Source organism: Stigmatopora argus, chromosome 18, assembly GCF_051989625.1.
Source record: "Stigmatopora argus isolate UIUO_Sarg chromosome 18, RoL_Sarg_1.0, whole genome shotgun sequence".
NCBI lineage: Eukaryota > Metazoa > Chordata > Actinopteri > Syngnathiformes > Syngnathidae > Stigmatopora > Stigmatopora argus.
In genome coordinates, this window is record NC_135404.1 from 13,004,937 (window position 1) to 13,030,205 (window position 25,269).

General features: G+C 51.8%; 1 protein-coding gene across 7 annotated transcripts in view; it reads right to left on the reverse strand.

Moving 5' to 3' along the window:
- Positions 1-375: 375 nt before the first annotated feature.
- The window catches only part of LOC144092989 (RNA binding protein fox-1 homolog 3-like), an 85,987-nt gene continuing 61,093 nt past the window's right edge, over positions 376-25,269 (reverse strand). For 6 of the 7 annotated variants that reach the window (XM_077626202.1, XM_077626203.1, XM_077626205.1 and 3 more), the window contains 11 exons: positions 14,623-14,892; positions 12,746-12,889; positions 9,429-9,482; positions 8,728-8,820; positions 7,766-7,826; positions 7,127-7,180; positions 5,949-6,081; positions 5,479-5,518; positions 5,297-5,361; positions 3,440-3,527; positions 376-1,189 (listed from right to left, as the gene is read on the reverse strand). In XM_077626202.1, coding sequence (XP_077482328.1) covers positions 1,187-1,189; positions 3,440-3,527; positions 5,297-5,361; positions 5,479-5,518; positions 5,949-6,081; positions 7,127-7,180; positions 7,766-7,826; positions 8,728-8,820; positions 9,429-9,482; positions 12,746-12,889; positions 14,623-14,892 — 1,005 coding nt within the window. In that variant the 3' untranslated portion in view covers positions 376-1,186. The remainder of the gene's footprint in view (positions 1,190-3,439; positions 3,528-5,296; positions 5,362-5,478; positions 5,519-5,948; positions 6,082-7,126; positions 7,181-7,765; positions 7,827-8,727; positions 8,821-9,428; positions 9,483-12,745; positions 12,890-14,622; positions 14,893-25,269) is intronic. The other variant, XM_077626209.1, reaches the window with a different exon arrangement.

Genomic DNA, 25,269 nt, shown 5'->3' on the forward strand with positions numbered 1-25,269 from the left:
TGCGGCCCAAAGGCCCAATCGCTTTGACACGTGGTGTAGAGGTTCGCTCACCTGACTGCTGTGTGGCCAGGTGAGGTTCCAATCAGACCGGTGTATCAACTATTTTGCCCTTAAAAAGACTAAGTCTTTCCTTAAATAAAAGCATCAAATGACCCTTTATAGGCGGGCCACCTCATGGTGTAGAGCCCACATGTGTCAAAGCAATTCCGGCGAGGGCCGCAGTGAGTCCTGATCTTTGTTCCAACCGATCCAGTGCCGACATTTTAACCAATCTTCTAATGTCTTCTAAAAGAAGTAGCACCTGACTTGAATGAACTGATTACACTTGCAAAAGGTACCCTCTTGTTGAGTTGGAATGAAAACCTGCACCCACTGTGGCCATTTGAGGACCGCTTTGACAGCCCTGGTGTAGAGGGTCAGTCACCTGCCTGCCACATCGCAGGCGAGGGTGCCCGTCCCGGTGGCGCACATGGTGTCGCCAGTCAACGACTGTATAAAAAAATGACTAAGTCTTTATTTGAATGAAAAAAAGGTTCATCCATATACTGCTATATGGCAGTCAGGTGAACAAACCTCTACGCCATGAAGTGGCCACACTTTGCTTTGTCCTTATTGGAAAGTCTTGACTACACAAGGTTGTTTCTATTGAAGGGAAAAAGGATTCCCAACTGGGATTTGAACCCCAACTGCCCACATGGCAGTCAGGTGAGTGAACCTCTACACCATGAAGTGGCCACACTTTACTTTGTCATTATTGGAAAGTGTTGAACACACATATATAGAAATAATTAAGGAAACTGTTTCCCAACCAGGATTCAAACCCCACCTGCTCACATGGCAGTCAGGTGAACAAACCTCTACACCATGAAGTGGCCACACCTTATCTTGTCATTTTTGGAAAGCCTTGAGTCCGTCCACACGGTTGCTTCTATTGAAGGGAAAATGACACCACGCCAGGAGTGGAACCGCACTTGCCCGCAACAATTAAGGAGGAAGTAGGCTGACGGCTTTCCGTCTGTCCGTCAATCTGTCGGTCCGTGCGTGCGTCCGTCTTTTTCCTCCAGGTGCTTTTCCTTTCCATTCTCCCGTAAGAGAAGCTTTTTGCTTTTTTACGACACCCCTCCGCTTCCATATTTTGCTCCTGGCTTTTGGAGGTCCACGTGTTTGCATCACCGTACACTTTTATTTACTAAAAAGAAAAAGAAAAAGAGAGAGCACAAATAAGAGTAAATGCACACATGCGCCCAAATGTCATTTCTGTGCTATCAAAAGACAATTCAGACAATATTCGGGGAACAATGAGCGAGGCTTCCAAACGCGTCGCTCGCCGGTCTCCGGCAGAAGTTCCCACTTTAGCTTTAGTCCAGATTTGGGTGAGGGCGGGCGGGCGGATGGACGAGGCGACTCGGCTACGTTCACGAGCTCTTGGGGGAAAACGGGCAAACAATGGCCCCCAACGGCAGCTAGCGGGTTAGCCGACTCGTCAACAAATGGACTTTTTCTTCCTCCGCCGCCGCGTTGCAGTATTGAGGCACTCCACGCCACGCTACGCCACGCCTTTCTATGGACAGATTGTTCGCTCTACTCTCTTTTATTTGTCTCTTTAACGGCCAGGTAGAATATGGTGGCTCCATTTCCCGCGGCGAACGTGCCGTATTTTAGAAAAAAGAGAGAGACGGAGGGGACTTCCGATGGGGAGAAGACGAGCGGGCCAGTCGGCTGGCCGGACGGCTCTATCTTCAAATGAGATCAGTGCCTATTGACTGGAGTCGGTAATCTGCCCGGGTTACTGCTGCCCTTTGCGACCCCCCCAGCCCACCCCGTCTTTACGATCCCATCAGACGCAGATGCTATTTACTGGTGAGGCGGGCGGGCGGGCGGGCGCCTCTTTTCTTCTTCTATACGAGCGAGGAAGACGCGCTGGTGGATTTGGTGCAACAGCGTGCCAACGAGGGGGGGGGGGGGGGGGTCCCGTCGCCTGCCATTTTTCCGTCGTCACAGTGCGCCAGTTTCGATAAAAGGCCCGTTTTCCGTGGGAAGCCCCTCCGTTTCAATGCATGATTCCGAGAAGGTAAAACAAAACAAATGTTTCTTCCATCGAGCGAGCGGAATTATTTTTCCCCCCGAGATCTGCCGCTGCTTTTTTTACGGGTTCGCTTTTGCCGGGAAGGAACGAGAGCCCCTCCCCCCCACTGGCCCTACCTCTTTTCTAGTAGGGAGCGAAGCGACTGCACCCTCCTCTGTAAAGGCTAGCCTGCAACATCAAAGATGAAAAAAAAGGAAGAAAAAAACAAACAAAAGAAAAAAAAGCTCCAATCAGTTAACCGTGCTGAATTCTGGCTGGTATTTTTGATGATGTGATGGTCGAAGTGAACAACAGACTTTTGGTTCCAACTCAAAGTGTTGAACCCGTTGCTACGTAAAATGTCGTGACGGCTTTGCCGGGGACAGATACGATGCTGCGCCTCATTGACTAAAAGCTGGCCAAGAACATCTGCTTAAACGTCAGCTCGGAAAAGTTTCCAAAAATGTAAAAGATACGTTTAGAAGAGGAGCGCGTTCCTTCGCCTGGCGTGGGAGGATGGGAGGATGGGAGGATGGGAGGATGGGAGGATGGGCCAAACGGGAGGAGCCGTTTGATGAAGAAAAAAAAAAAAAAGTTTCAAGTAATAGGGAGGAAAACACAGGCAGGCAGGCCGCTGTTTTAATTAAGTAAATGAAGAGGAAATAATGGTTGTAATTAATGAAGGCTTTTAGCTAGCAGCTGCACTATAGGGGAGGGAACTGGAGGAGATGGATATACATAGGGGGCTTCGCCATTGCCATGGCCACACGCGTGCGTGCCAGCACAGCAACATTAACCCACAGGGGATTTTTTTTTTGGGAGGAAGAAGCCAAAATGCCGCATGGAGAAAAAAAAAGAAATAATAAAAAAAAAACAGCGCACACCGCAGCTAATACGGACCATTCTCTGAACCAAGGAAGGTAAGCTAGGCTTTTGGAAATGACGTCATCCGCGGCCCCCAAATTGACCCAAGCCGTCTTTCGACATTGTGCAAAAAGGAAAAATAAGAAAGATATTTTCATCTTTGATGTGGGCTAAAAACAAACTGACCGAGCGACTCCCCTGACCCCCCAAAACGAATTGCCGGTCTTTGGGGCCAAGATGGCGTCCGCTTGCTTGGGCAGATTCCCTTCCTTCAATATACATTACGTATACGCTATCTCCGTATTGAAATGGGTTCCCACGTTTCATGGACATGACAATTGATCACCCGAGGCCCTCCGGATCATTTTGTGCAGTACGCCAGTGTTTCCCAAGCACGCGGGAAATGTGGACATGCAGCCCTACCTAGCCATGTCCAGGGAAACACTGGCGTACTCCATCACGTCACGGAGCGTGGCTGGCATTTGTTAAAAGGAGCGACAAGTGACTCACCATGGTGCCCACCGTGTACGCGGCGGGCGCGGGAGCCACGGCGTGGTGGTGGTGGTACGGGTCGGCCGTGGCGTAGACTCGGCCGTAACTGCGGAGGAAAAGAAAAGCAAAAAGAAAAAAGGGGGTTCTTGAATTGGCTGGTCACTCTCACACAAGGGAAAAGAATTCAAGAATGCCTTAAAAGCTACGGATCGAGGATGCTTTTGCAAAGAGAAGAGGAGCAGGAATGGGAGCTTCTTTTACTAGACGGCAAGAGTGAGCCACTACTATTCTCCGTGCGTCTCCCGAGATTTATTTCCAGTCTATCGGCCAATTCGGATGGGAACTCATCATCCCCTAACCCAGAGCCCATCTCCTTTCTCGTGGCGATGATATTGGGAGTCCTCTTTGTCCCTCTTGTTTTTGCTCTGCTATATTTCTTTCAAAAGGAAGAGCAAACGACGGCTGGCGCGCTTAACCTTGGCTTTCTTGAACCGCCTTCAAACCAAAAGAGAATGTGTATATGGCAGCAGCATTTTGTAAATAATGCCTCTTGTAATCAATAAGAAATTGAAATGGCGAAGCACAAAAAGAGCGTTGGCACGCGCTGGAGCATTTTGACGGCTCTCCGTCCAAGTCATAAGCGGGGCCCCGTCCAATCAATGTTTCATTTTCCCCATCCGATAAAATCGCGCGACCGTCGCCAAAATATGCCCACGTTGAGCAAAAAAAATGGGCCCGTAATTCCAGCATCAGCACTAATCCAACGATGATATTATTCAGCCGTTTCCTCGACTGTCCAAAGTTAAAAAGCCTCGGGGCCGCCATGTCGGTGGGGGCGATATCGCCTTCAAAGCCAGCGCGTTGACGTCAAAATGAAGTCCTAACTGAACGTGCATTCACTCTCCATAAACTTGATTTCTTTTCTCTTTTTTATAGTATTGACATAGGCGAGAAAGGTAGTAAGTATGTTGAGGTTTGTTGTAGCACGAGCCCAAGACCAGCGGGCTGCCTTATCTGCTCTATTTAAGTCCTTCCTCTCTTACCGGACGGACAATAAATTCAAGCGGCTCCTCCCGCGCTCTGACCCGTCTCCTCGGGGCTCGGGCTTCCCTCTAAATCACCAGTGCGTGGAACTCAAATACGAGAGCCGAGGAGAGAAAGAGGCCGTGCTCAAGCATCACGGAGAATAAACAATCCGCCAATGACAAAGAGGAAAGAAATACGCGCTGGAAATGAACGTACGCAGAGCGTCTTCGTCCTCCTCCTCCTCCTCCTCCTCCTTTCCCTTTCCCTTTCTCCATAACTCTTGGCTAGAGCGCCACGCTCTCCTCACCTCTATTGCACCTGACATTATCGGAGGGCCACAGATTGCCAGCGTGAACATTTCTTATCTGACCCGACGCGCGTTATCTGCGGAGGAGGGCCGGCGGAGCGGGCGCGGCAAAAAACAAGCGTCTCGGCGCCGAAACCGACGGCTTCTGGGAGGCTAGTTTATTAGGGTGAGCGTGGTTCACGGCCGTGGTGCATTTTATATGACTATCTTATCTTTTATTCCTATGTTTTATATCCCGTTTAAAACCTGCGGCGTGACTCTGGCCGATAACGACCGGGGGGAAGGCTTCTTTATGTCCCACCCACGTTTCGGCCAAACATACGGACCCGGCCGGCGGTGTGGCCAATCAAAAAGCCGGGGATTCATCACGGGAGGGAACGGCGCAAATAATGAAATGAGTTGTTCTTCCTCCGGCCTCTCCCACCGCGAGTCGACGTCCGAACCGTTTGAATGTTTGCTGCCAGCCCTCCCTCCCGCTTTACCTTGACAAGAGCACGCCGGGGGAAAAAAAAAAAAAAAAAACAAAGGCTAGCATACGGTACCTGTCACTATATGCGGCTGCAGCGGTGGCAGCTGGTTGGGCGTATCTGTAAGCCGCGTAGCCGCCCTGGAAAAAAAAAAAAAAAACAAGAGAGAGCAGGCGTTCAAGCGTGACACATTCAGGAACAATTCAAACAAATAGACACCATGAGAATATTGTTTCAAACAAAAGGCGTGCACTCACGTATATTTCCGCTCCGTAGAATCCATCCTGGTAGACCACACTGTTAACAAAAACAACACCGTCAAGATTTGGTCTGAAATTCGAAATGCAGACATTTTGGTTGGAAATTCGCCGCTTGTCAAGTATCGGAAAGACCGGAATCCGTATCGTGAGAGTGCTGCAAAAAAAAAAAAAAAAATGGACGGGCCTTCCCCCCCGAATCCGACATGTGCATTTGAGTCCAAAATGAGATGAAGCCAAGACCCCCGTCCCCACAAAGTGTGGGCCGTTCCTTCGCAGCTGAATAAAGAGTGACACGCAAGAAAAAGGAGAAAAAAGTAAATCCGGCCATTCTGGAATCAAAGAGCAATTTTCCGCTCTATTAGAAGGCGCCCCCCACAACTTTTTTGGGGAATCCGCCCGTGTTGTCCCCCGCGGCGGCGGCACTTTCAGCGAGTGTGTTTTTTGGGGGCTGATAAATGTCCACTCACGCTCCGTAGGCCGGGATGGGCGGCGGGGCTGGCGCGGCGCGGAAGGCGTTGTAGACGGCCCGGCCTCTCCCTCTCAAATGGGCGCCCCGGTAAGCCACCGCTGCTCCCGCCGTGGGGTACGGGAAGCCCGCCACTGAAAGAAAAGCGCCCGGCGACACCTTAATGAGAGCAACAGAAGCGGCACCGTTCTCGTGGCTCCACTCCGCACGGGACTTTTAGGACTTGGCATTTTCAGAAGGGGCATTCGCGGCGTTAACCCCCGAGCAACCACGAGAGGGCCATCTCGACAGGGTCACAATGACCAAATGGTGGCGCTCTCGCCGAGATACCGACAAGCGGAATCGGTGGTTTGCGGATTCATTTTCCACGACGCGCCGCTTTTGGGGACAAAGCGGCTAATAAATGAGCTCAATATTTCTCCCGGCCGGTACGGGCGAGGCGGACGGAGGGACGGACGGCTCCCTTCCGCGGGTCATCCGTCATCCTCCCGAAGGATATTTGCGCACAATAAACCCGTAGCCCGGCCTAGCGATGGAGATGGAGTGCGCCGTCGGGCGGCCGGGATTTATGGAGGCCCGTTCGGCTGATGGGAAGAAGCGTCTGATAAACGCCAGCTGATTCATCGTCCTCGCGCCCCAAACTGGATGCGATGCGCTGGCCGTCATTCCGCGCGACTACTATTTAAGACTTGTGTCGGGGTAATCCGGACATGTGGCTCTTGGCCTCCATGAGCCGGGCTGCGGCTTTGAAAGCAACGTCAAAGCCAGTAGCTTCTCAAAGGGGGCTTTTCCGTCGACGGAAATGGAACCACCACCAACACGTGACTAGCGCTACATCTGACACCTGATTTGACGGTGTTTGTCAGGGCAAATTAGACCGTTTACAGAAGGCCGGCCTTTGGAGATGGAGGAGGGAGGTGGACGCATTCCGCCAAACCCGAAATGTGTACCTATCCTCTTTCAATTGCCCCTTATTGGCCGTTGTAAATAGAAAGACTACTGGAATGGGCTAGACTGGTCTGGCTGGACTTGGCTGATAAAGTCCGGCCGCTCTTTCAAAGCGCTCTTAGACAAATAATTCTCTGTGGAATGTGGAAATCACTCATCTGCGTTACATTCTTTGTCCGGCCCGGCTACGCACGTGCCTAGGACTGCAATAAAAGCTTTTTTATTTCTTACCTGCGTAAAATTCCGGACCGTAGACGGCCCCCACCACCGGATTCAGCTTCCAGCCTGGAAAGACACAGAAAGCATGACGCACTCTGATTCCAATTGCAGTTGTGGAGGTTATTTGCGTTTGGAGTAGCCACACAAGAGGACAAATACTAAAGAGGCATTTCAAGTCAAGAAGAAAACAAACAGCAACTTTTGGCCAGACTCTCCTCACAATTGGACTGGTCTGAATGTCAGAACAAAGTAGCCTGCCTTTTTTTCTTCTCCTTCTTTTTAAACAAAGCGATTCATTTATTCTTCCATCTGGCTTATCTTGTCGCTCGCTCGCTCGCTCGCGCTTGCCATTCACTTCTGCTTGCACTTTGCTATTTGGCTGATATTTTCAACGGCATTCACCATGGCAAATATGGATTTAGCATCCTCTACGACAAATATGCATTTCATTCGACAGAGTAAAAGGATGGTGCGCGTTCAGCTTGGCTCTCCTTTTCATTTTAAAAGTCAATTTGGAAGACGTGGACTTTCGCTTTGTGGAAAAACCAAAAGGCCGTTCGCTTTACGTTTGCAATGACGTCAGCTCGTAATAACCGGAAAAGACGACGACAAGACGTGAGCAACCATGTGCAAACTTTGGTTGAAACTTACCGTTGGCGTAGGGGTTGGCCACTTTTTTGTTGGTCATCACTCTGGCGGTGGCATTATTGACCTGTCGGCGGGCGGGGAGGAAGGAGGCAGAAGGCAGAGCTTAGCGTTAGGCCGCGTCAGACGCCCCAAAAAGCATCATCCGCCACGCTCCATGCTGTCAGGCTACATGCAGTCAAGTCGGCGCTTCCGTTTGGCCTACGTTGCTACGTCCAAAATATAGTCATGGGAATAATGAGGAGGCAAAGCTGTATCTGACAAACATTTTTTCCCCTAGCGTACTCCGCATTCAAAAGCATCTTTGCCCATTAGCCACGGCTTTCATATCCTACTAAACCAGAGTCCACCAGGGCTAACTTCCTCCCTCCCTCCCTCCCATTGAAGGTAGAAGGCAGAAAAGTGCTTCCTGGACTCAAGAGATGGTATCATTTCAAGTGGCTTTTCTTTGTTCGGGCCTTCAAACTGAGCCAACGGACGATAGTTATCCCTCTCGTGCGCATGCACAAACAAACACGCATGCCGCCCTCCGTCACGAGCAAAGTGCTGTCGGTGGTTTGCGTGGAGACACGGAAAAACACTTGGACGTCGGCCGACGGCTCCTTCTTTCTCTCTCCCTCTCTCCTCCCCCCCTTTACTCTCTCTCTCTCTCTCTCTCTCTCTCTCTCCCTCTCCCTCTGTCTTTTGTCACAAACACTTACAGATCAGATCAGATCAGGCTTCGGCATGCAGCGTTCAAGGTGCAGCAGGCAGGTGGACGACACGAGATGAATGGAAGAGAGGGAAGATATTGCAGGAAACTTCAGGCAGAAGGAAAAAGGAAAGACAAGAGTCAGGGGAGGGGGTGTCGGGGGGGCTTTTGGGGGGGATGGCCAGGAAGGGTTAGGGAGGGTTGGGGGGGGGGGGGGGGGGGGGCTAGGGGGGGGGGGAATTAGAAGGCAAAAATAGAGAGGAAAAGAGACAGGCACCTCTATTTTGCGTCCCTCTACGATTGTACCATTTAGTTTCTCCCGTGCGCGATCGGCATCTGCGCTGCTTTCAAAGGTTACAAAGCCAAAGCCCTGCGCTCGCCGGGGAGTCGGGGGTTCCCCAAATAAACACAGGTCAAGGGTGCCGGGTCAGGGGTGGGGGGGAAAAAAAAGACAAGAAGAAAAAAAGACAAGCACAGATGAGAAGCTCGGATCGGAGGCTTCCAAAAGGAGCTTACCGAGTGGCCAAAGACGGACGGACGGACGGACGGACGGGAGACGCGCACCCTAACCCACTCCACTCCTCGATAAGAACCCCAAGATTGTGTGCGTTTCCCCTTCTGGGAGACCTCGCACTTCCCGCCGCAGACACGTACCACGAGGTAACTCAATGTAGCATCCATGGTGCGTCGTCATCCATGAGCTAAATGAAGCCACTAAGCGTGTCCCCGATCCGATTCATTTTAGCAGGATGGACATTTGTTTTCATTTTCAAATTTGAAGGGTCACCACGCCACCAAATATTCCACCAGTACGCGCAAGAATATGGTCAAGAGAAACAAATATTGCAACCCAGCGGCGGCTAAAAAGGGATCGTCAGGTTTAGGCGGGCCGGGGGGCAACGGGAACCGCAATTTGGAATCACTGTCAGATGGAAGGAAAGATAGAAGACAGAGTATGGGGAGGGGAGAGTGTCTTACCTTGGAGCCGCGCTCGTTGAAGATGATCTCCACGTCTAAAATCTTGCCGAATTGCTGGGAGAGCAAAAGAGAGAGAGAGAGAGAGAGAGAAAGGGGATGGTTCCGTTAGAACTCGGGTCAATTGTACATACCTCCCGCCTCAAAGGGATCGGACGCCGTCGCCATAGCGGTGACTTTACGTGACTGGGAGTGATTGGGGATTTTCTCAAAATGGGTGTAAAGTAGCATCGGGAGGCCAGAAATAGAAAGGGCAGATTTTTTTTTTCTTTTTTCCCTCCCCCAGACATAGACAAATGCAGACGCCCCCAATTTCCGGGAGCGGCACTTGGACATCCCCGTCGATTTCCTGCTGATCTTTTAATATTCGCGCGCGTGTGGTCTTCTTTTTACGGCCGCCATCATAAGCCAATGGCAATAAATCGCGGCAGAATAAAGCGGCCGATGCCGAATATAATGATGGACGAGGGGATAATGCGTCATCTTGTACTTGGAGTTGCATTGGACGACCAACGGCGCATGTTTGATGGGAAAGGGGGACGCTCCACTCCAGCTAATCTAATCCTCTTTAGTTTGTCAGCGCCACAATTGGAATGGATAGACGTCACCCGCATTTGGAAGTGCGACGCGGCATCGCTGAGCCGAGCTCCTCCGTCAATGTCGTCGTTGCTTAGACGCGTGTGTGCGTGCGTGCGTGCGTGCCAGGTGGACTTAATGAAGCCCCGCTACGCAATTAGGAGGCATTTATCTGCATCTTAAAGCGGACTCTTAATACATTGCATTTTGAAAATCAGACACTCTCTTAACTTGAGGAATCGCTTGTCTATCTAGGCCACGACGGCAATGACTTTACATTCAACGGAGCTACTCACTCAGTCTTAGAATGCCCCCCACAAAAAAGGTATGGTAGTATGGGGTCGGAATGGGTATATTCATTTGCTTTAGATGGAGAGAATGCAATTGAGGGAGGCGCTTTGAAGACCACGCACGGCAAAGAAATCCCCCACGGAGGACGCCGGCTTTCCCGTCTTTCCCGGCCCGCCCAAAGCTCCCGAGCAGGTGATTAGGCGGGTGTAGCCGTCATTAAAAGGCCATTAGCGCGGCGACGGCACCCTCTCCGACACCACAGCACACGTACGCAGCCAGTAGGCAGGCAGGCAAGGAGGCAAACCGTGACGGCCACGTTGAGTATCTAATGACTCATTTAGGATCTCTACCTCTGGGAGACTGAGAGCTAGGACCCTCTTGCGGTTGGCTCACTAAGTGCCTGTTTATTAATTAAACACAGCCCATACTCCAGGGACACTTGTCGGGTTTCAGCCCGCGTAAGGTTTAAAAAAAGGGGGGGGAAGAAAAAGGCAAGAGCCAAACCGACTTTTCAGCCCGTTATTTGTGTAGCCAGCCCATCGAAGAACTTGAATCGTTGAAATATAAAACTGGATCTGAATCACCTCATTTGAAATGTTGGTATTTTTAATTGGAATGGCCGCATGGCAAAGGGAATAGGAATGGTTGAAATTGCACGAGCGCTGGGGCGCTGGGGCCCCGGGATTGGCCCACGATTGAACTTGTTGATATCGCTTACGTTAATGTTCTCATCACGATGGGCGATTACCGCGCGGGCCGAGATGACTCACAATTCCATTTGCCGTAATGCCCAGTTATTGTCCTTTTTTTCTCTTCGCGTCGCGCCGCCGGTCGTCGTGGAAGGGAAGCGGAATAGATTGGCGCCCGCCGTTGGCGCGTCCCAATTGAAGCCAAAGAAGCCGTTTTGTGTGGTCGTGAGCCATAAAGTTAGACGGACATATTTTGCAGTCATTGCTTATGTCTTCACCTCCAGAAAAAGAAGCCATTCGGCAGCAGCAACGCGCCGGCTGGCGACTTACTCACTCGCTCACTCCGTTCGGCTTAGCTTTTACTTCCCTCGCCAAAGTGGCGCGCTTTGGTCAGGACGGACGCGTTGCCTCAAAACGCTCTCATCGGTTCTACAATTTTAAGGACGATGCATACGATGGAACGCTTGGGACGGACGGACGGACGGACGGACGGACGGAGGCGGCTTTGGAGAAGGGCCCGCTCAGAGTTTTGCCTTTCACTTGAGCGTTCGTCAATGCCGTCCGCGAACAAACGCCGGCAGGTCCTAAGCGCAAAAGTCGTGCCCGGGAAAGAACCAAGCGCTTCCTGGCACACATTCCGGCGACGGCGAGAGTTGCAGAGCGTTGAGCGGGGCCTGGGGAGAGCGCCTGTCACTTTGCGTTCCCCTTTACCGTTCTGCTCTTCCTTTCCCCCAGTACCAGATGGTTGCCTGGTTCACCGCGCTACGGCGTTGGGTGCCTGGGAGAATCCACTGAGTGACTGGAGACTTCTGGGAGAAGTCCCGGCAGAGCTCGGGAGTACGCAGATGCACGCGCAAACACATGCACACAGACGTACGTTCTCTAACTCAACAAATGCTCGCTCGCTCGCTCGCTCACTCACTCACTCTGGAGCCCCCGAAGCCGGCCGGTGCTGTCAGTCCGCATACACCTAATGAGGATAAAGTCCCTTTTAACCTGGGCCAGGAATCCTATTAGGGGCGTCTCTAGCGACAAGCCCTTCCGTCGTCCCGACGTCAAGCGAGCGCTCGGTGCCGGCGGAAGACACGGGAGGCCAGCTCCATCTAGCTCCATCCCTCAACTGCATTTGTCTAACGGGAAGGCGAGCGTGGCGGTAGCAGACGCGTGCGTGGCTGCGACCTGGCTACGTATTAAATATTCATAATTTGTTCGCCACAATAAGACGCGTCTTTGACCTGTCGGCCGTCCCGCGCCCGTGTGGCTTCACGCACGGCACGACGTCCAGGAAAACAGGCTTTCTACTTTGGTGGCGCGCGACGTGACGCGACGCGTTCACGATGCAACGGAGCTTTTGTTGTCGTGGGAAAGATTCTTGTCATCTGATGAGCCGCCGGTGCCGTGGCTCCTTTCTGCAAAATGTGGCTTTGGGCTGGCTCGCTCTGACTTTCACTTAAGGACAGACATGCAATAATAAAAAATGAATAAACCTCGTCTAATTTGGGTGAAGGGGCAAAGCAAGGTGAGGGTGTGAATGATTTAGTTTGAGGGCGAGAAGCTCACGAACAAGTCAGAGGGAGGGACACAACTCACTTTGGGCCTTTTTTCTTTCACTTTTTAAATGCCTTTTGATGGGCAAAAAAATGAGCGGGCGGTGGCCAGGAGGAGGCAAAGCTTGGCGTATTTTGGCACCCGGTCGAGACGGCCAGCGAACCGGAACGGAAGCCGGCAAAGATAGCAAAGCCGTGGATTTTGCGTCCGACTTACCCCAAACATTTGCCGCAGGTCGGGGTCCCGAAAACGAAAGGGTATGTTGGAGACGTGTAGTCTTTTGGGCTGCTGCTTCTCTGACGGGTCGCAGGGCTGCAGGTGGAGGTGCGGCGAAGCCTCCGACTGCGGAATGTCATCTACCTGCCGGGGGGGGAAAAAGAAAGCACACCAAAGGCCAGAGGTCAGCGCCCGTCGCCAATAGCAAAAGTCCCGTCGGCCCAGCCAAACATCGCGACTATTCTGCTGGCGATTTGCGAAAAATTGTCCCATTTTTGTTTTCTTCCTTTAAAAAGTAGGCCCGCCCCCCAAAAAGGGAATGCATATGTAAAGTGTAGTGATTCGTCACAGTGTCTGTCGCTTACGAGTGAAATTTTGAATGCTTATGCTTATGTGTCAACCTTCCTTCCGACTTTGAACGGATCGCACGATGATCACTTTTCCACGTCCTCCCTCTCCCTCTCCTTGGCCCCTTTCAAAAGTTGGCCTCGGAGAAAACCGAGAAATCCAAGACGGGAGGAAAAAAGAAGATTGAGAGAATCGGGGCAAAAGCTCCAGACGGGAAGATGATGTCAGCTTTTCCGGCCTCCGATCGATGGCGGACGGACGGACGGACGGACGGAGGGAAGGAGGGAGGGAGGGAGAAGTGCTGAAGGTGGCAGCAATTGGAGCAAAAAGTCCAGAGTTGGAGCCAAAGAATGACCACGCCACCATTGCTTCGGGAAGACCCGCAATGCCAACAAACGGGTGACTGGCCGCGGTAAACGCCAGTCAAAATGAAATAGAGCGAAATGATGAAGAGCGAGTTTGAGAGAGAGAGAGAGAGCGAGCAAAAATCCAAAATGCACACAAGCTTTTGCTTTTGCAAGAGAAAACAAACATCCCTACGTTCCATCTGCCGGCCATCTGAAGTCGCCGGGGTGGCAGTCGGCGTTGCCAGATCGGGAGGCTTCCGGCACACTTGGCCCGTATTCTCTGGGCGGAAGAGAAACGGGGCGCCGAGGGGTCAAACGGAAGCCACTTTGGCCCCACGTGGCGCCAGCCGCCATTTCTCTCGACTTTAGTCAAAGGCAACTAAACTGCTCGTTGAGACTCCTCTGTTGTTGAGATTTGGGTCCACCCAGGGGACGGCCTACTTTGGACTACTTTGGAACTTCAAGTTGTTCCTCAGCTGGCTCCCCGCGGGATTCTCAGCGCGCCAGCCAGACTCTCCGCGGCAATGATCTTAAAAAGCGTGCCACTTCAAAGGTGACCAAAATCTTTTGATTGTCCAAATTGCATTGAAGGCAAGCCAGCGACGGTCGTCTACCTCCACGGAGCGCCCAGGACAACTCAGTTGGCCGCGCGAGCCTCTTCCCGACAGAGCATCTTTACGAAAAACAAAGCCTGCGGGTCAAGCGCTCAAGAAGACGGGCGAAGGGGGGTCGACTCGGCGCCGCGAATGCCATCGAATAGCGCCGAGGGCGGGCCGCGTCTCCGCCGGCGAGCCGAGCCCTTTCCGGAAGACGGACGGAGATGAAAGCCACGGGGGCGCTCGGGATCTGCCCCGAGCAACGCCGCAGTCCTGTAAACAAGCGCGGCCCCAAAAGACGCTAGCGAGCGAGCCAGCGCGGATACGTACAGAGCAGCCCGCTGTTACATCGGAAGTGTATAGAAAGAAAGTCTGTCAAACGGAATGGATGTTTTGGCTCAAGAAAAGGTTTCTCGCCTTGTTGCCCGCACTTTTCCCAACTTGCGCAAGTGGGCTGGACATTTTTAGCATTGGCGCGTGGCCCTTTAGCCATCTAGCTCTCCCTCATTCTTGCAAATTCATTCCCTTGATTTAAGGGCGGCCTTGGAGCCAAACGGGACCCCTTTCTTTTTGGTCATCTACTCACCGTGACAGCGTGGCCGGTGAGCGCCGTCAGCGCCGCGAGCGCCGGCACGTTGCTTTCGTTGACGGGCGGCTCGCCCTGCGCGTACAGCGTCAGGGCGTGCTCGCCCACCGTGTTGGTAAAGTCCGCGGGCGGGTGGGCGTGGGCCGCCGCGTACTCGCCGGCCATCCCGTCGTGCGTGGCGGGAGGAGGCGGAGGAAGAGGAGGAGGGTACTGGGCCGCCGGGAACGCTTGAGCCATGGCGTCGGGGGGAGCCGGGGCTTCTTGATTACCCTGGGGTACAAAAAACAAGACAATGACATCAGACGGATCTCATGTTAGACATTTTGCTTCCGCCCGACCGCGTTTTGCGGATTGGCGCCGACAAATTCCAGCCTAATTTGAGCACGCGACGCGGACCATCGGCGACGCTCGATGCCATCCATCTCCATGCGCCACGACGGCCAACTTCAATAGCGCCATCGATTGCGGAAACCTTTGAAAACGGCGAAGGTCAAAAAAGGCCCGCTTCTTTCCTTTGTCAAAAAGTGGCCCAGATTGATTATTCCATTTTTTCAAGCCATATTCCATTAAGGTTGCAAGCAGTGCGGAAGAATGGCGGCATGCTCGCGTGTCAGATGGATTCATCATCATTGGCCGCGGGACATTATTAGCCGGCGGGCACGTCAATTAGAAGGAGCGCTCCGACGGACGGGGGTGAAAGAGCACCGTGGACGGATTAAGTGCTTACGTGAGCTGAGAAAATGGAGATTAAGGAGATAGACTTCACTTTCCGCCTTATCCTCACATGGTAACATTGCTATTTCCGCACACTCGGACCCGTGGCCATGGTTTCCAAATGAAATGGCAAAAAGGCGGGCCCATTTTCAGCCGCAAAAAGGGCAAAATCTGGTCTTGCAAATTTCTTTTTGGTCATTTTTCCCCCAAAGCGCCACATCAGTCTGAGCAATTACAGACAATCCATTTCTTTCTCCATTGATGATTATCCTAAATAACTCCAAGGTCGCAAAATATCGTCCCCGTCTGTCCGTTTGACATCACTCGATATTGAAAACTTGCAGTCGTGCTGATGGGAGTTCATTTTATCGTTGATTTCAAGGGCATTAAAATAAACGTGTCTAGCTAAAGTGCTGTCATTTACAGAGAGAGGCGTGCCATTAGCTGAAACTGAAAATACCAGTCAAAGCAAGCCCATAAGCACTTTTAATGTGAAGTGATTTAAAGGCGTAAAACAGAAGCCGTTTGACGTGACCGAATAAAAAGTGAGCGGAGAATGCAAATAGCCAACGGCGAGCTGCTCAAAGAAGCCACCGTGATGGATGTTATTGTTCCAGGAGGCCCACCGGCAACACGTCCAAGCGCTTTTGCTCAGCTGGCGTTTTGGGGCTGAAAAGACGCAGTGCGAGGGAGTGAAGGAGAGAGGGAGGGAGAGAGAGAGAGAGAGAGGGAGTGAGAGTGAGAAAGGGAGGAAAGGGGGAGCACTTCCATCAAATTGATTGATACGCCGACACATTGAGACGTTCCCAGATCCTTGTCAACAAATTGTGCTGGTAAATGATTTCTCCTATCAGCTTCATCATGCCATCCAAGCCTACGGACCCCCCCAAAAAGCCCCCCCTCACCCCAATCTATCTCTTCACATCATCCAGCCAGCCCCACATGGATTGGATTCCCGCACCCTCCCTCCCCCCTGGGCTCACTAGAGCGCAACGCACAACGTCTGCTAGGACTCCAGCGCACACATTACCGGAGACCTCGCGTGTCGTGTCACATGTGTCTCTCTCTCTCTCTAGCCGACAAGAAAGCGGCATTTCGCCGGAGCCGGTGTCAATTGGAGCGAGCGGCGAGGAAAAGAAAAAAAAACAACTGGAATCCGTTTGACTTTCAAACGGCGCTTTTCAATTGACCGAGACGGAAACGGTGTGCGCCACACCCGCATTTTTCCCATTATAAATGGCAACTCGGTCGCGGCAACCCCAAAAAGATGGCAAAAGACACCCACGGAGGTGATCAAACATTAGAAATGGCCCGAAAAAGCCAACATTTTGGGGAAAATCTCCCTCCAAATGACTGGAAAACCCCAACATTTGCATTTTTCTTTATTTTTTTGCCCACGTCAAGCGCAAGAACCCGGAGACGCGGAATGGTTTGGACAATTTTCAGCTCTACTCAGTCTCTCCCATCCATTTTCCATCCCACTTATCCCGGGAGACCGGAGTCTATTAGCGCCGATTTAGGGCCACGTGTTGCAGGTGGGGCAAATAGAGACGGACAACCGGGCTCTCTGATGAATACGACTGCTGAAAAGTTCTTTTGGCAAAGGAGTAGTCTCTCTCTCGTATCGTCCTATTCTTTGCTTTCCTGCATCATCGGAAAAAAAATATCCCCAAAACCAAGCAAAGTCAGGCGAGCAAAAGATGCAAAGCTCTGGTTGGCAAGACAACCTGCAATAAAAAACGGAGACACGGCAAGATTTTTGCGGACGGACCAGACAAAGATTAACCTTTAGCGATGTGACGGAAAGGCTAATCTGTGAAACATAGCGGAGGGAGACGAGTATTTGCACGGATTCTTTCACACTAGTGCGCTCGTTCGTCTTCATTGACGTCGTCCCCCCAACCCACCGTGGCGCTAGCACAAAAACTCATTGCAAAATAAAATGTACTTTTACATTTCATTTTGAGATTTGTTCTTTAAGGGCTGTACATAAAGCCAGAAGAGTTGAAACGCTTGGTTTTACTGCCGTCTTTAAAAAGAAAAAAAACGGAATGACGGGAATGCACAATATTTGCTTGACATGAGTTTGGGCGCAAGCAGACTCTATACTCCACGTACACTCAAGCAGACTGCGGAATTTTGCCGTATGCGGCTCCAGAAACTTGCCGCTTTAGGGGTTGATTAATATTGATATGCACTGCAGAGGGCCCGGAAAGAGGACCAAAAAAACACCCCACTCAGAGGTTGGGGTGCGTGCGGTGAAGGTAAGGAGGACGGAAGAGCCAAACGCTGTTGACAAAATGTCATGGTGGCTTCCGCGTTCCAGCTCAAATGAATGGAACGGACGTCTAGTGGCGTCCGCCCCGTGACTTGAAATACGAGCACGCGCAAAACGGTCGGGCCGCGACGTAACAAAACATTTTTCCCCTCCCCCTTCTGCACGGTAATCATAAGCGTAGCACGCGAATGAGCGACTCGGGTACGAGTCGCGTCTGCCGCGCAAAGGTGACGGAGAGGCAACGGAATCTAATTTAACGGTCCGCCGAACAGAGATTGGACGACACTCGGCGGCCGAGCGGGGACGGACGGGCGAACCTCGCTTGGGAACAAGACAAGCGGAGAAGGCGGGCAAGCCATCGGCCGCCGAGAAATCCCGTTCAAAGAGGAGGACAGCCACGGCGGCCGGTGCCTGCAGCCCCTCTTGACCTACGCCGCTAAAATGACCTCATTGGTACGTACTGGACATCAATGGCGGTCCATGAGTTGAGGGTTGCGTGTGTGGTCGGGCCACCACAGAATGACTCCCCGTTGGAAAATGGAGAGTCCTTCTGTGGTACTGTGGTGCGACGGGAGATTTGAAGAAAGATGGAGGGAGAGAGGGCGGAGCCAGGGACTTGTGGGTTAGCTTCCTTACAAGCAATCTCCACTTTTACGACAAAGAGAGAGCCGCAGAGGGGATCGGCGTCAGAGATAAGAGCCCAGAGAGATCGGCGCTTTCCCTCGGGGGACCGGCCCAGATGCGGATCTATCGGCGGCCATCCCCTCATCTCATCCGTCTCGTCTGTCAAGGAGCGGCCGGTGGCGGGCGGGCGGGCGGGCGGGCGGGTTACTGCCACCGAGCACACACCAGAAGCCACAGTTACAGAAAAGGGAACAGAGCACAAAAGGAGTACATTTTGATGGGCTTTAGAGAAGAAAAAAAAACAGTGTAGCGTATGTTCCTTTGTTGCGGTGACATTGATGCATTTGGATTCCTACACGGATGATTCATTTGAAGCAAAAAGAGGAATGCGGTGGTGTCAAATCTAACGCTAACCGGCCCGACGCACTTATGAATCATGCAACCTTGTTATCGCTCGCCTCTCCCTCCTTTTACAATAAAACAGTCCTATGGCATCAAACATTCAACAGGGCGTTGCTGAATCTCTCTCTCTCTCTCTCTCTTTCTCTCTCTTTCTCTTTTTCTCCGTTGAAGAGCACGCTTCTGCTAAGTGGGAAGAGTTACAGGCCATGTCACCATTTTGCTTGTCGGCGTAATTAGCCCCAAAACTAGAATGGGAAAGTCGCCACCGACGACGTACTACGACTCCAATCATTCGGGGACGAAACTCTCTACAAAAGTCGCCGCTTGGGCAAAACAGCGGGGAGTATTTGCAAGGAGAGGGAAAGAAAAAAAAAATGAAGATGAGATGCAATATCACAGAAAGATGGAAAAGAGATGTTTGTTTTGAAATAAAGGCAAGCCGTTTATTCCATGTGTTGTAACGTACCCAAGGGATGATCCACCCACCCCCCCTTCGACGTTCCAAGCCTCTCCTTGTCCGCGTCTCAAAAGACGGACGGACGGTCACGCAAGCCAAGCGTCCACAGATGCCCGTCGCACGCCGGGGGCGGGCGAGAGATCCAACGCGAGCGAGCGGGCAGGCTTCCCCAGCTGGGCGCCCGGAATCCGCCGTCGGCCGTTCACGACGGGATTAGCGTGCAAAAAAGTAGCTCGTGTGAACCGGCCGGCGATTGGTCCAAATAGCCACACTGCTAACCGCGCCTCGACCTTTGGATCTCCAACAAAAAGTATTGCGCGACGGATGCTAGTCCCTCCATCCCTCTCTCTCTCCACGTAATATTTATGTCGTCTTGCTCTTCTGCTGTCTGACAAGCGCCCCGACAAATGGCGTAGCGAGCGCCCCAAAGCGCCCCGGGGTGCCCTTACGCAAATCGTGCACTTGCTCAGCCGACACGCACGAGGACGGGAACTCCTTCCTCTTGGCGAGAGACGTGGCGTCGTGCGCTTTGAATAATGGAAATGTCGGAGCCGGCGGGTGTCAAATACGGCTTGTTTTCCTGTTCCGAAAAGGCCCGTTTCAGGGTTAAGTCGCTGGGAAGGTGGCATGGATTATGGGATGACGGTCCCCATGTTAGAAAAGAAAGGAAACAAGGCATTTGTTAAGAAGTGGCGAACGAGCCCGCAAAGTAAAGTTGACTGAAAATTTACTGGGGAGAAAAAAAGGAAAGGTGTGGTATTGCTGGAACAGCAGCATCTGTCTTTACAAGCTTGCGAGCAGCAGGAACAGATTGCTGTAGGTTGGCCCCCGTCGACCCCGCTCCCCAATAAATGGGCTCAAATGGCATTTCCTTCCGCCGTGGCCAAACAAGTCTATTCCTTTCAAAGTACATTTCCATTTGTAAAATGGAGCGTTTCCACTTAGAAAGTTGGCGTTTTTTCTTCTTCTGTTGACGCCCGCCCTCTTTTTAGGGCAGGCGCAAGGGCCGCCCCTTTTCCCGCCCGCCCTCTATACCATCTCGGGGTCCGCCATAATCCGTCATTCTCCAAAGATGGCGGCGACAGGCTGGGCTCCCGGCGTGGCCCGTGGGATAAGGTCAGTCGCTAGCGGGAACCACGCCGAGGGGAAAAGTGCAACAAAAAAGCCTACTTTCTTTCCTCTTTGGTCACTCTCTCTGACCTTTAAAGAATATTAACATGCCACACTATGAATTGTGCGCTGGTGACGGCCGGCGCAATAAGGTGCGGCGTGCGTCATGGCACAATTGTTTTTCTTTTTTACAAGGAACATGTGGCTTAGCAAGATGGCAGAGTGGCTTTCTAGCGCATTTGACTTTGGGTCAAGCTCAGCTTGGTCTTTGGCGGTTTAAAGAAAGTCAGCGTGGACGCCATAGCGTTCATGAAGGATCCGGCCGGGCTTTTTGAATTCCCGAGGATTGCATTCATCATACGCTGGATGTTGCCGTTGTTGGGCGACCCCCCCCATCCTCACTCCCCCCGATGACAGGAACATGACGATCATGAATAAGAGATGAAATAAAAGCAGCGGGCTGTGAAAGCAACGACATGACACCTGCAGCAAATGACAGAGCATTTTTATTAAAAGCAGATTAAACACTCCCGCTTCCCAGACAAAGCAGAAACGCAAGAGTTGAGGGAACGCACACACGGATCACTAAAAAGCGGCTTTTTTCACCAAAGGCAAAAAAAAAGCCCCATTCACTCCCAATGGCAATTTCCAAATGGATCTCGTCCTACACTTTGTATCAAATTCAATCCACTGACATCATCAAATTCAAAAAGCCAAGGCGCATCAAAGTGGTACACCTGTTTTAGGCTGGGGCCAAAAATGGACCCATTCTGTCCCCAAGACACCATGAATAAAACCCACGCGAGGGAAACACAAAGCCAAAATTAGCGCTATTCGCAAGAACAAGCATGCCAAACCGTAAGCTGCTCTCTTCTGAACGGGACGACAAGAAAACAAAAGCGGTGAAAGGGATCAAGCCCTTCCCATTCCGCAGCCCGAGCTTTCCCATCATCCAACGCCGTCGCCAATTGGCTCCACACACTTGCACGTGGAAAATGGAATGCGTGTGTAATTCAGATGAATGCGACGGTCGTACGTTTTCTCATTTTTTTTTAAATTAAATGTTAACACCATATGAATGGGATGGCGACAAAGAGAATGTTAATCACGGGTCCCCGACCGGAGCGCAAAGGCCGTAGTTTTCAAGGGAGCCGCCTTGGTGCTCTCGCTCTTGTTCTCGCTCTCGCTTGCAAATAAATCAGGGAAAAGTCCAAGCAAGTTGGAGCAGTCCTTGTAGACGCCACAATATATATGTCTTCTATTTGACTTTTGTGTTTTCCACTATGATTTTTACTGTAGGCCGTATCCGTTAAAAAGATTGAAAATCCCGTACAAAATACGGGCAAAGCGTGCCGCTTGACAGCTAAGTCAATTTGCCCAGCCGGCGGAGGTCTGTGTGTGTGCGTATGTGCGTGTGTGTGTGTGTGTGTGTGTGTGTGTGTGTATTCGCCCTCCTCTACTACAACTTCCTTCCCCATGAATCTTAATGAGCTTCACTGGGCCTTATCATGTGAACGTGTGTGTGTGTGTGTGTGTGTGTGTGAGATAGAAGTTGTAGTTCCTCCGTTCCTGAGCACAGATGTGACACTTCATCAACATGTATGAGTGCAAATGAGGCAGCCAGTGTGTGGAGGATGAGGGACAGGCAGGGACGGGGCATCATCAATTATTCAGCGCTGAACATTTTTCACTTATTGCTTAACAAAATTCCCCACATCCACACTACCTCGTGTCCAATTCATCCTCTAGCTCCTTCTCACCAGTTATTCCCACGTACGCGGGTACTTTTGCTCTAGCGTGGCGGCCACGCCGTCGAAAAAGCACTAAAATGGCGTCACGGCATATGTCCACTTTGAGATCTGCCGGCCTCCTCGAGATAGCCACCGCCCCCCTCCGCCCCCAACGGATCGGAAGAGGGAGGAGATTTTCCGACGGAGCGGACGCCACTCGCTACGCATTCATTGGGTCGGCCGCGGTCGGTTGCCCCCGTCGCTCCGCCCGAGAAAAAAAAGAAGAAAAAAAAATGAAAAGAGCCCGCAAAGTCCTCCATGTGGAAAATGGACTTTATTTCTAGGGTGGGCCGAATGAAAAGACTGGAGGCCCGACCGACGCCACCGAGCCATGTTGTGTGGCGGAGAAGGCCGAGGGTTGGAGGGAGACAATGAATGGCCAGAGAACGTAGCCACGGGCTAAACTAATACGGCTGCATTCGCAAAGCTGGAAGACCACAACATGCCTGACCTGACGCACACAGACGTGGTCAAACACAAGTACAGATAGTCATTCATTCGGCTTATCCTCACAAGGGTCGCGCTGGAGCCCATCCCAGCCAAGTACGTGCATTAGGCGGGGGACCGCCCTCAATCTGTGGCCAGCCAATCAGGAGACAATCATAGCTAGGGTTAGGAAATTTAGAGTGCTCAAGCATCTAGCCGACCCAAGTGATGAGATTCTCTCTCACCCACACAAAAACACTGTACGCTCCTCCATGTGTAAATCAGTCGATCACAACAATATCGATGAGGGGGAGGGGGGGAAAAAGCTGCAAAACAAACCGTACAACATCTCTCATTTCAACACAGATGGCTCTCTCTTTTTTTGCTCTCCTACCGATGATCAATTTCACCTCCCTTTCGTGAGAAAGATAAATAAATAATCACAGGTGGGTGTAAAAGTCCACGGAATGCATTAAAATGCCAAGGTTATCACCAGGAGGAAAGCGTGCCAGCCAGCCAGTGTGTTTCCATCATAAATGTTTGATGGCAAAAGTAGGGGAGTCAATGTACTGTATATACGTACTAGATTGTATTTTTCTCTGCTTACTGCTTACTGCTTGGCAGCCCCTCGCTCAAATGGAATTGGAGGTGGATGGCCAACGGGACTCCACTTCAAATGGATGGCTTTTGGAAGGGTTACAAACACCAGGCAAAAGCATCCCCGTCCCTCCAGACACGACAAGCGGCGCTTTCGCCTCCGCGTATTGCCATCAAACGGGAAATGGACGCCATGACGGATAAGGTCCGTTCTTTGAACGCGGCCCGCGAGGAGACGGGAGCCCAGTCAGTTTCAAGCGGGCGTCACGCTCGGGCGGGGGGGGGGCGGAGTGTTGTGTGCGCGCCAGTGGGGAAAAGGCCAAGGCCGAGTCGGAGGAATTAATTGAGCTAGTTTGTTTCACAGCGTGCAGTCTATTAAATGCCATGTCACCGCTGGGCCCCGGGGAACGCTCAAAGGCAGGAAGCTTGCACACAGACGCCGACGCCGGCCTGCTCCTTGCGCTCCCATAATGTCCAGTCCAAAAAAGACGCTCGCCGGGAGACTCCGCCACAGGCGCATTTTACATTCGGCCCATAAACAAAAGGCTTTGGCTTGATACGCCACTAAAAGCACGTCACCGGGGCGACTAGGAAATAACGTGGCCATCCATGACGATGGCAGGCCGACGATGCCCGTTAAAAAGAAAGAAAAAGAATGAACTGTTTGCTTTGTTTGTCTCGAGGCGCTCGATCTTTTTTCTTCCGCGACTTCATTGAGTCACCCTGGCCAAAGGGCGCTATCCCAATCACCATCACAATCACCATCCACAACATAACGGTAAGCCAATTCTAAGACTGCATTTTATTTTGAAAAGGCATTCGGTGGTAAAGATGCTGTAGGCAACGAGTTGGCAAAGACACGCGCCTACGCCGCACTAAAGTCGGCCTCGAGCACAAACGCGCATTCATTCCACAGCGTCAATGAGTGCGAAAACGAAACGGAGAGGGAAAATATGGCCGGTCACCGCTATATAATTAAGTAAGAGAGTCCAATTGAATGGGCCCTAACGGTGCCCCACACTCCATTCTTACCGCTGATATCAAGTCGAGGCAGCCCCGAGAGAATAAGGAATATGCTGCCTTTTGTTTATTCCACGCGCGACGCATAAAGCCACGGCAGTCGGCAGACAGTTTTAGCGTCTCCTCGTACAAGATGTTGCCTTTAAAAAGTGGGAGTCAAATTCTATTCATGGAAGTGATCATTCACGGACAACCCACCGGAATCCGAGCACTACGGACTGCGTCCCATCCAGTCCCGCCCCGTCCAATCCCGTCCGTCCTCGGCGGAACTCCAACTTGACAAGTGAGGGAAAGAAATGGGCTCCAAAGTCAAAGCGGCGTACGATGTTGTGGCGGCGGCGGTTGAAAAATATCTGATGGAGGGATGGCAAAGCGCCCCCCCCCCCTGTGGAGGAAATGAAGGCCCCTGAGCCGTGAAGCAGATACACAAAGAGAAACAAAGTTGAAAGTCAACATTTCAAGGCTGCCGCTATTAAACATTCATCATTGATGACTCTTGCTTAAGATCTTGTAAATGTTCAAGCGAGCAAATGGGTACACAGCGGAGCGCATCCCATCATCCGACATGTTCTCGGCGCACGCTTCAAACAAGAACGCTTCTTCCCTCATCAAAAGTTCTTTCACCCGTCCATAAAGCACTCCACGCAAGAAGACGGCGGTCGCGTCGGGAAGTACGGGGCAAAAAAAAAGAGGTGCCAATGCGGCGCAGTATGAACTCTTTGACATCCAATGACCGAAGCGGCGTTGACCTGGCCAAGATGGCCGCCTGCAAGAAGGAGGGCTTACCGAGACCGTGCCAGACGCCCGATGGCTCTCCAAAGAAGTCAAGTTCAAGACGACGGTAGCGCGTTATTTCCTACTCGTGGCCAATGTCTATCTGCTCCAAAATCCTGTCACACAAGTGCATTCATTCACATCAAGTCACGCGTGTGTCATACATGTGTTTACACTAGGTTGACACGACTAATCTGGTTTGAGAGCCGACCGACTTTCATACCTCGAGACGAATGCGCCGAGAGAGCGAGAGCGAGAGAGAGCGCGAAAGCAAGCGAGGCGAGGCGAGGCAACGTTCATACCACGTTGCACAGCAAGAGAAGGAGATCAATGGAGAGATACGCCCCAGTTGAAAGAGCATGTCTTACTATGCTGTAATTCACATGTATAATTCATCGGGCGCAACATGGAAAAAGAAGAAGCGGCGGTCGGAGCGCACGCGCTTGCTTCAGACC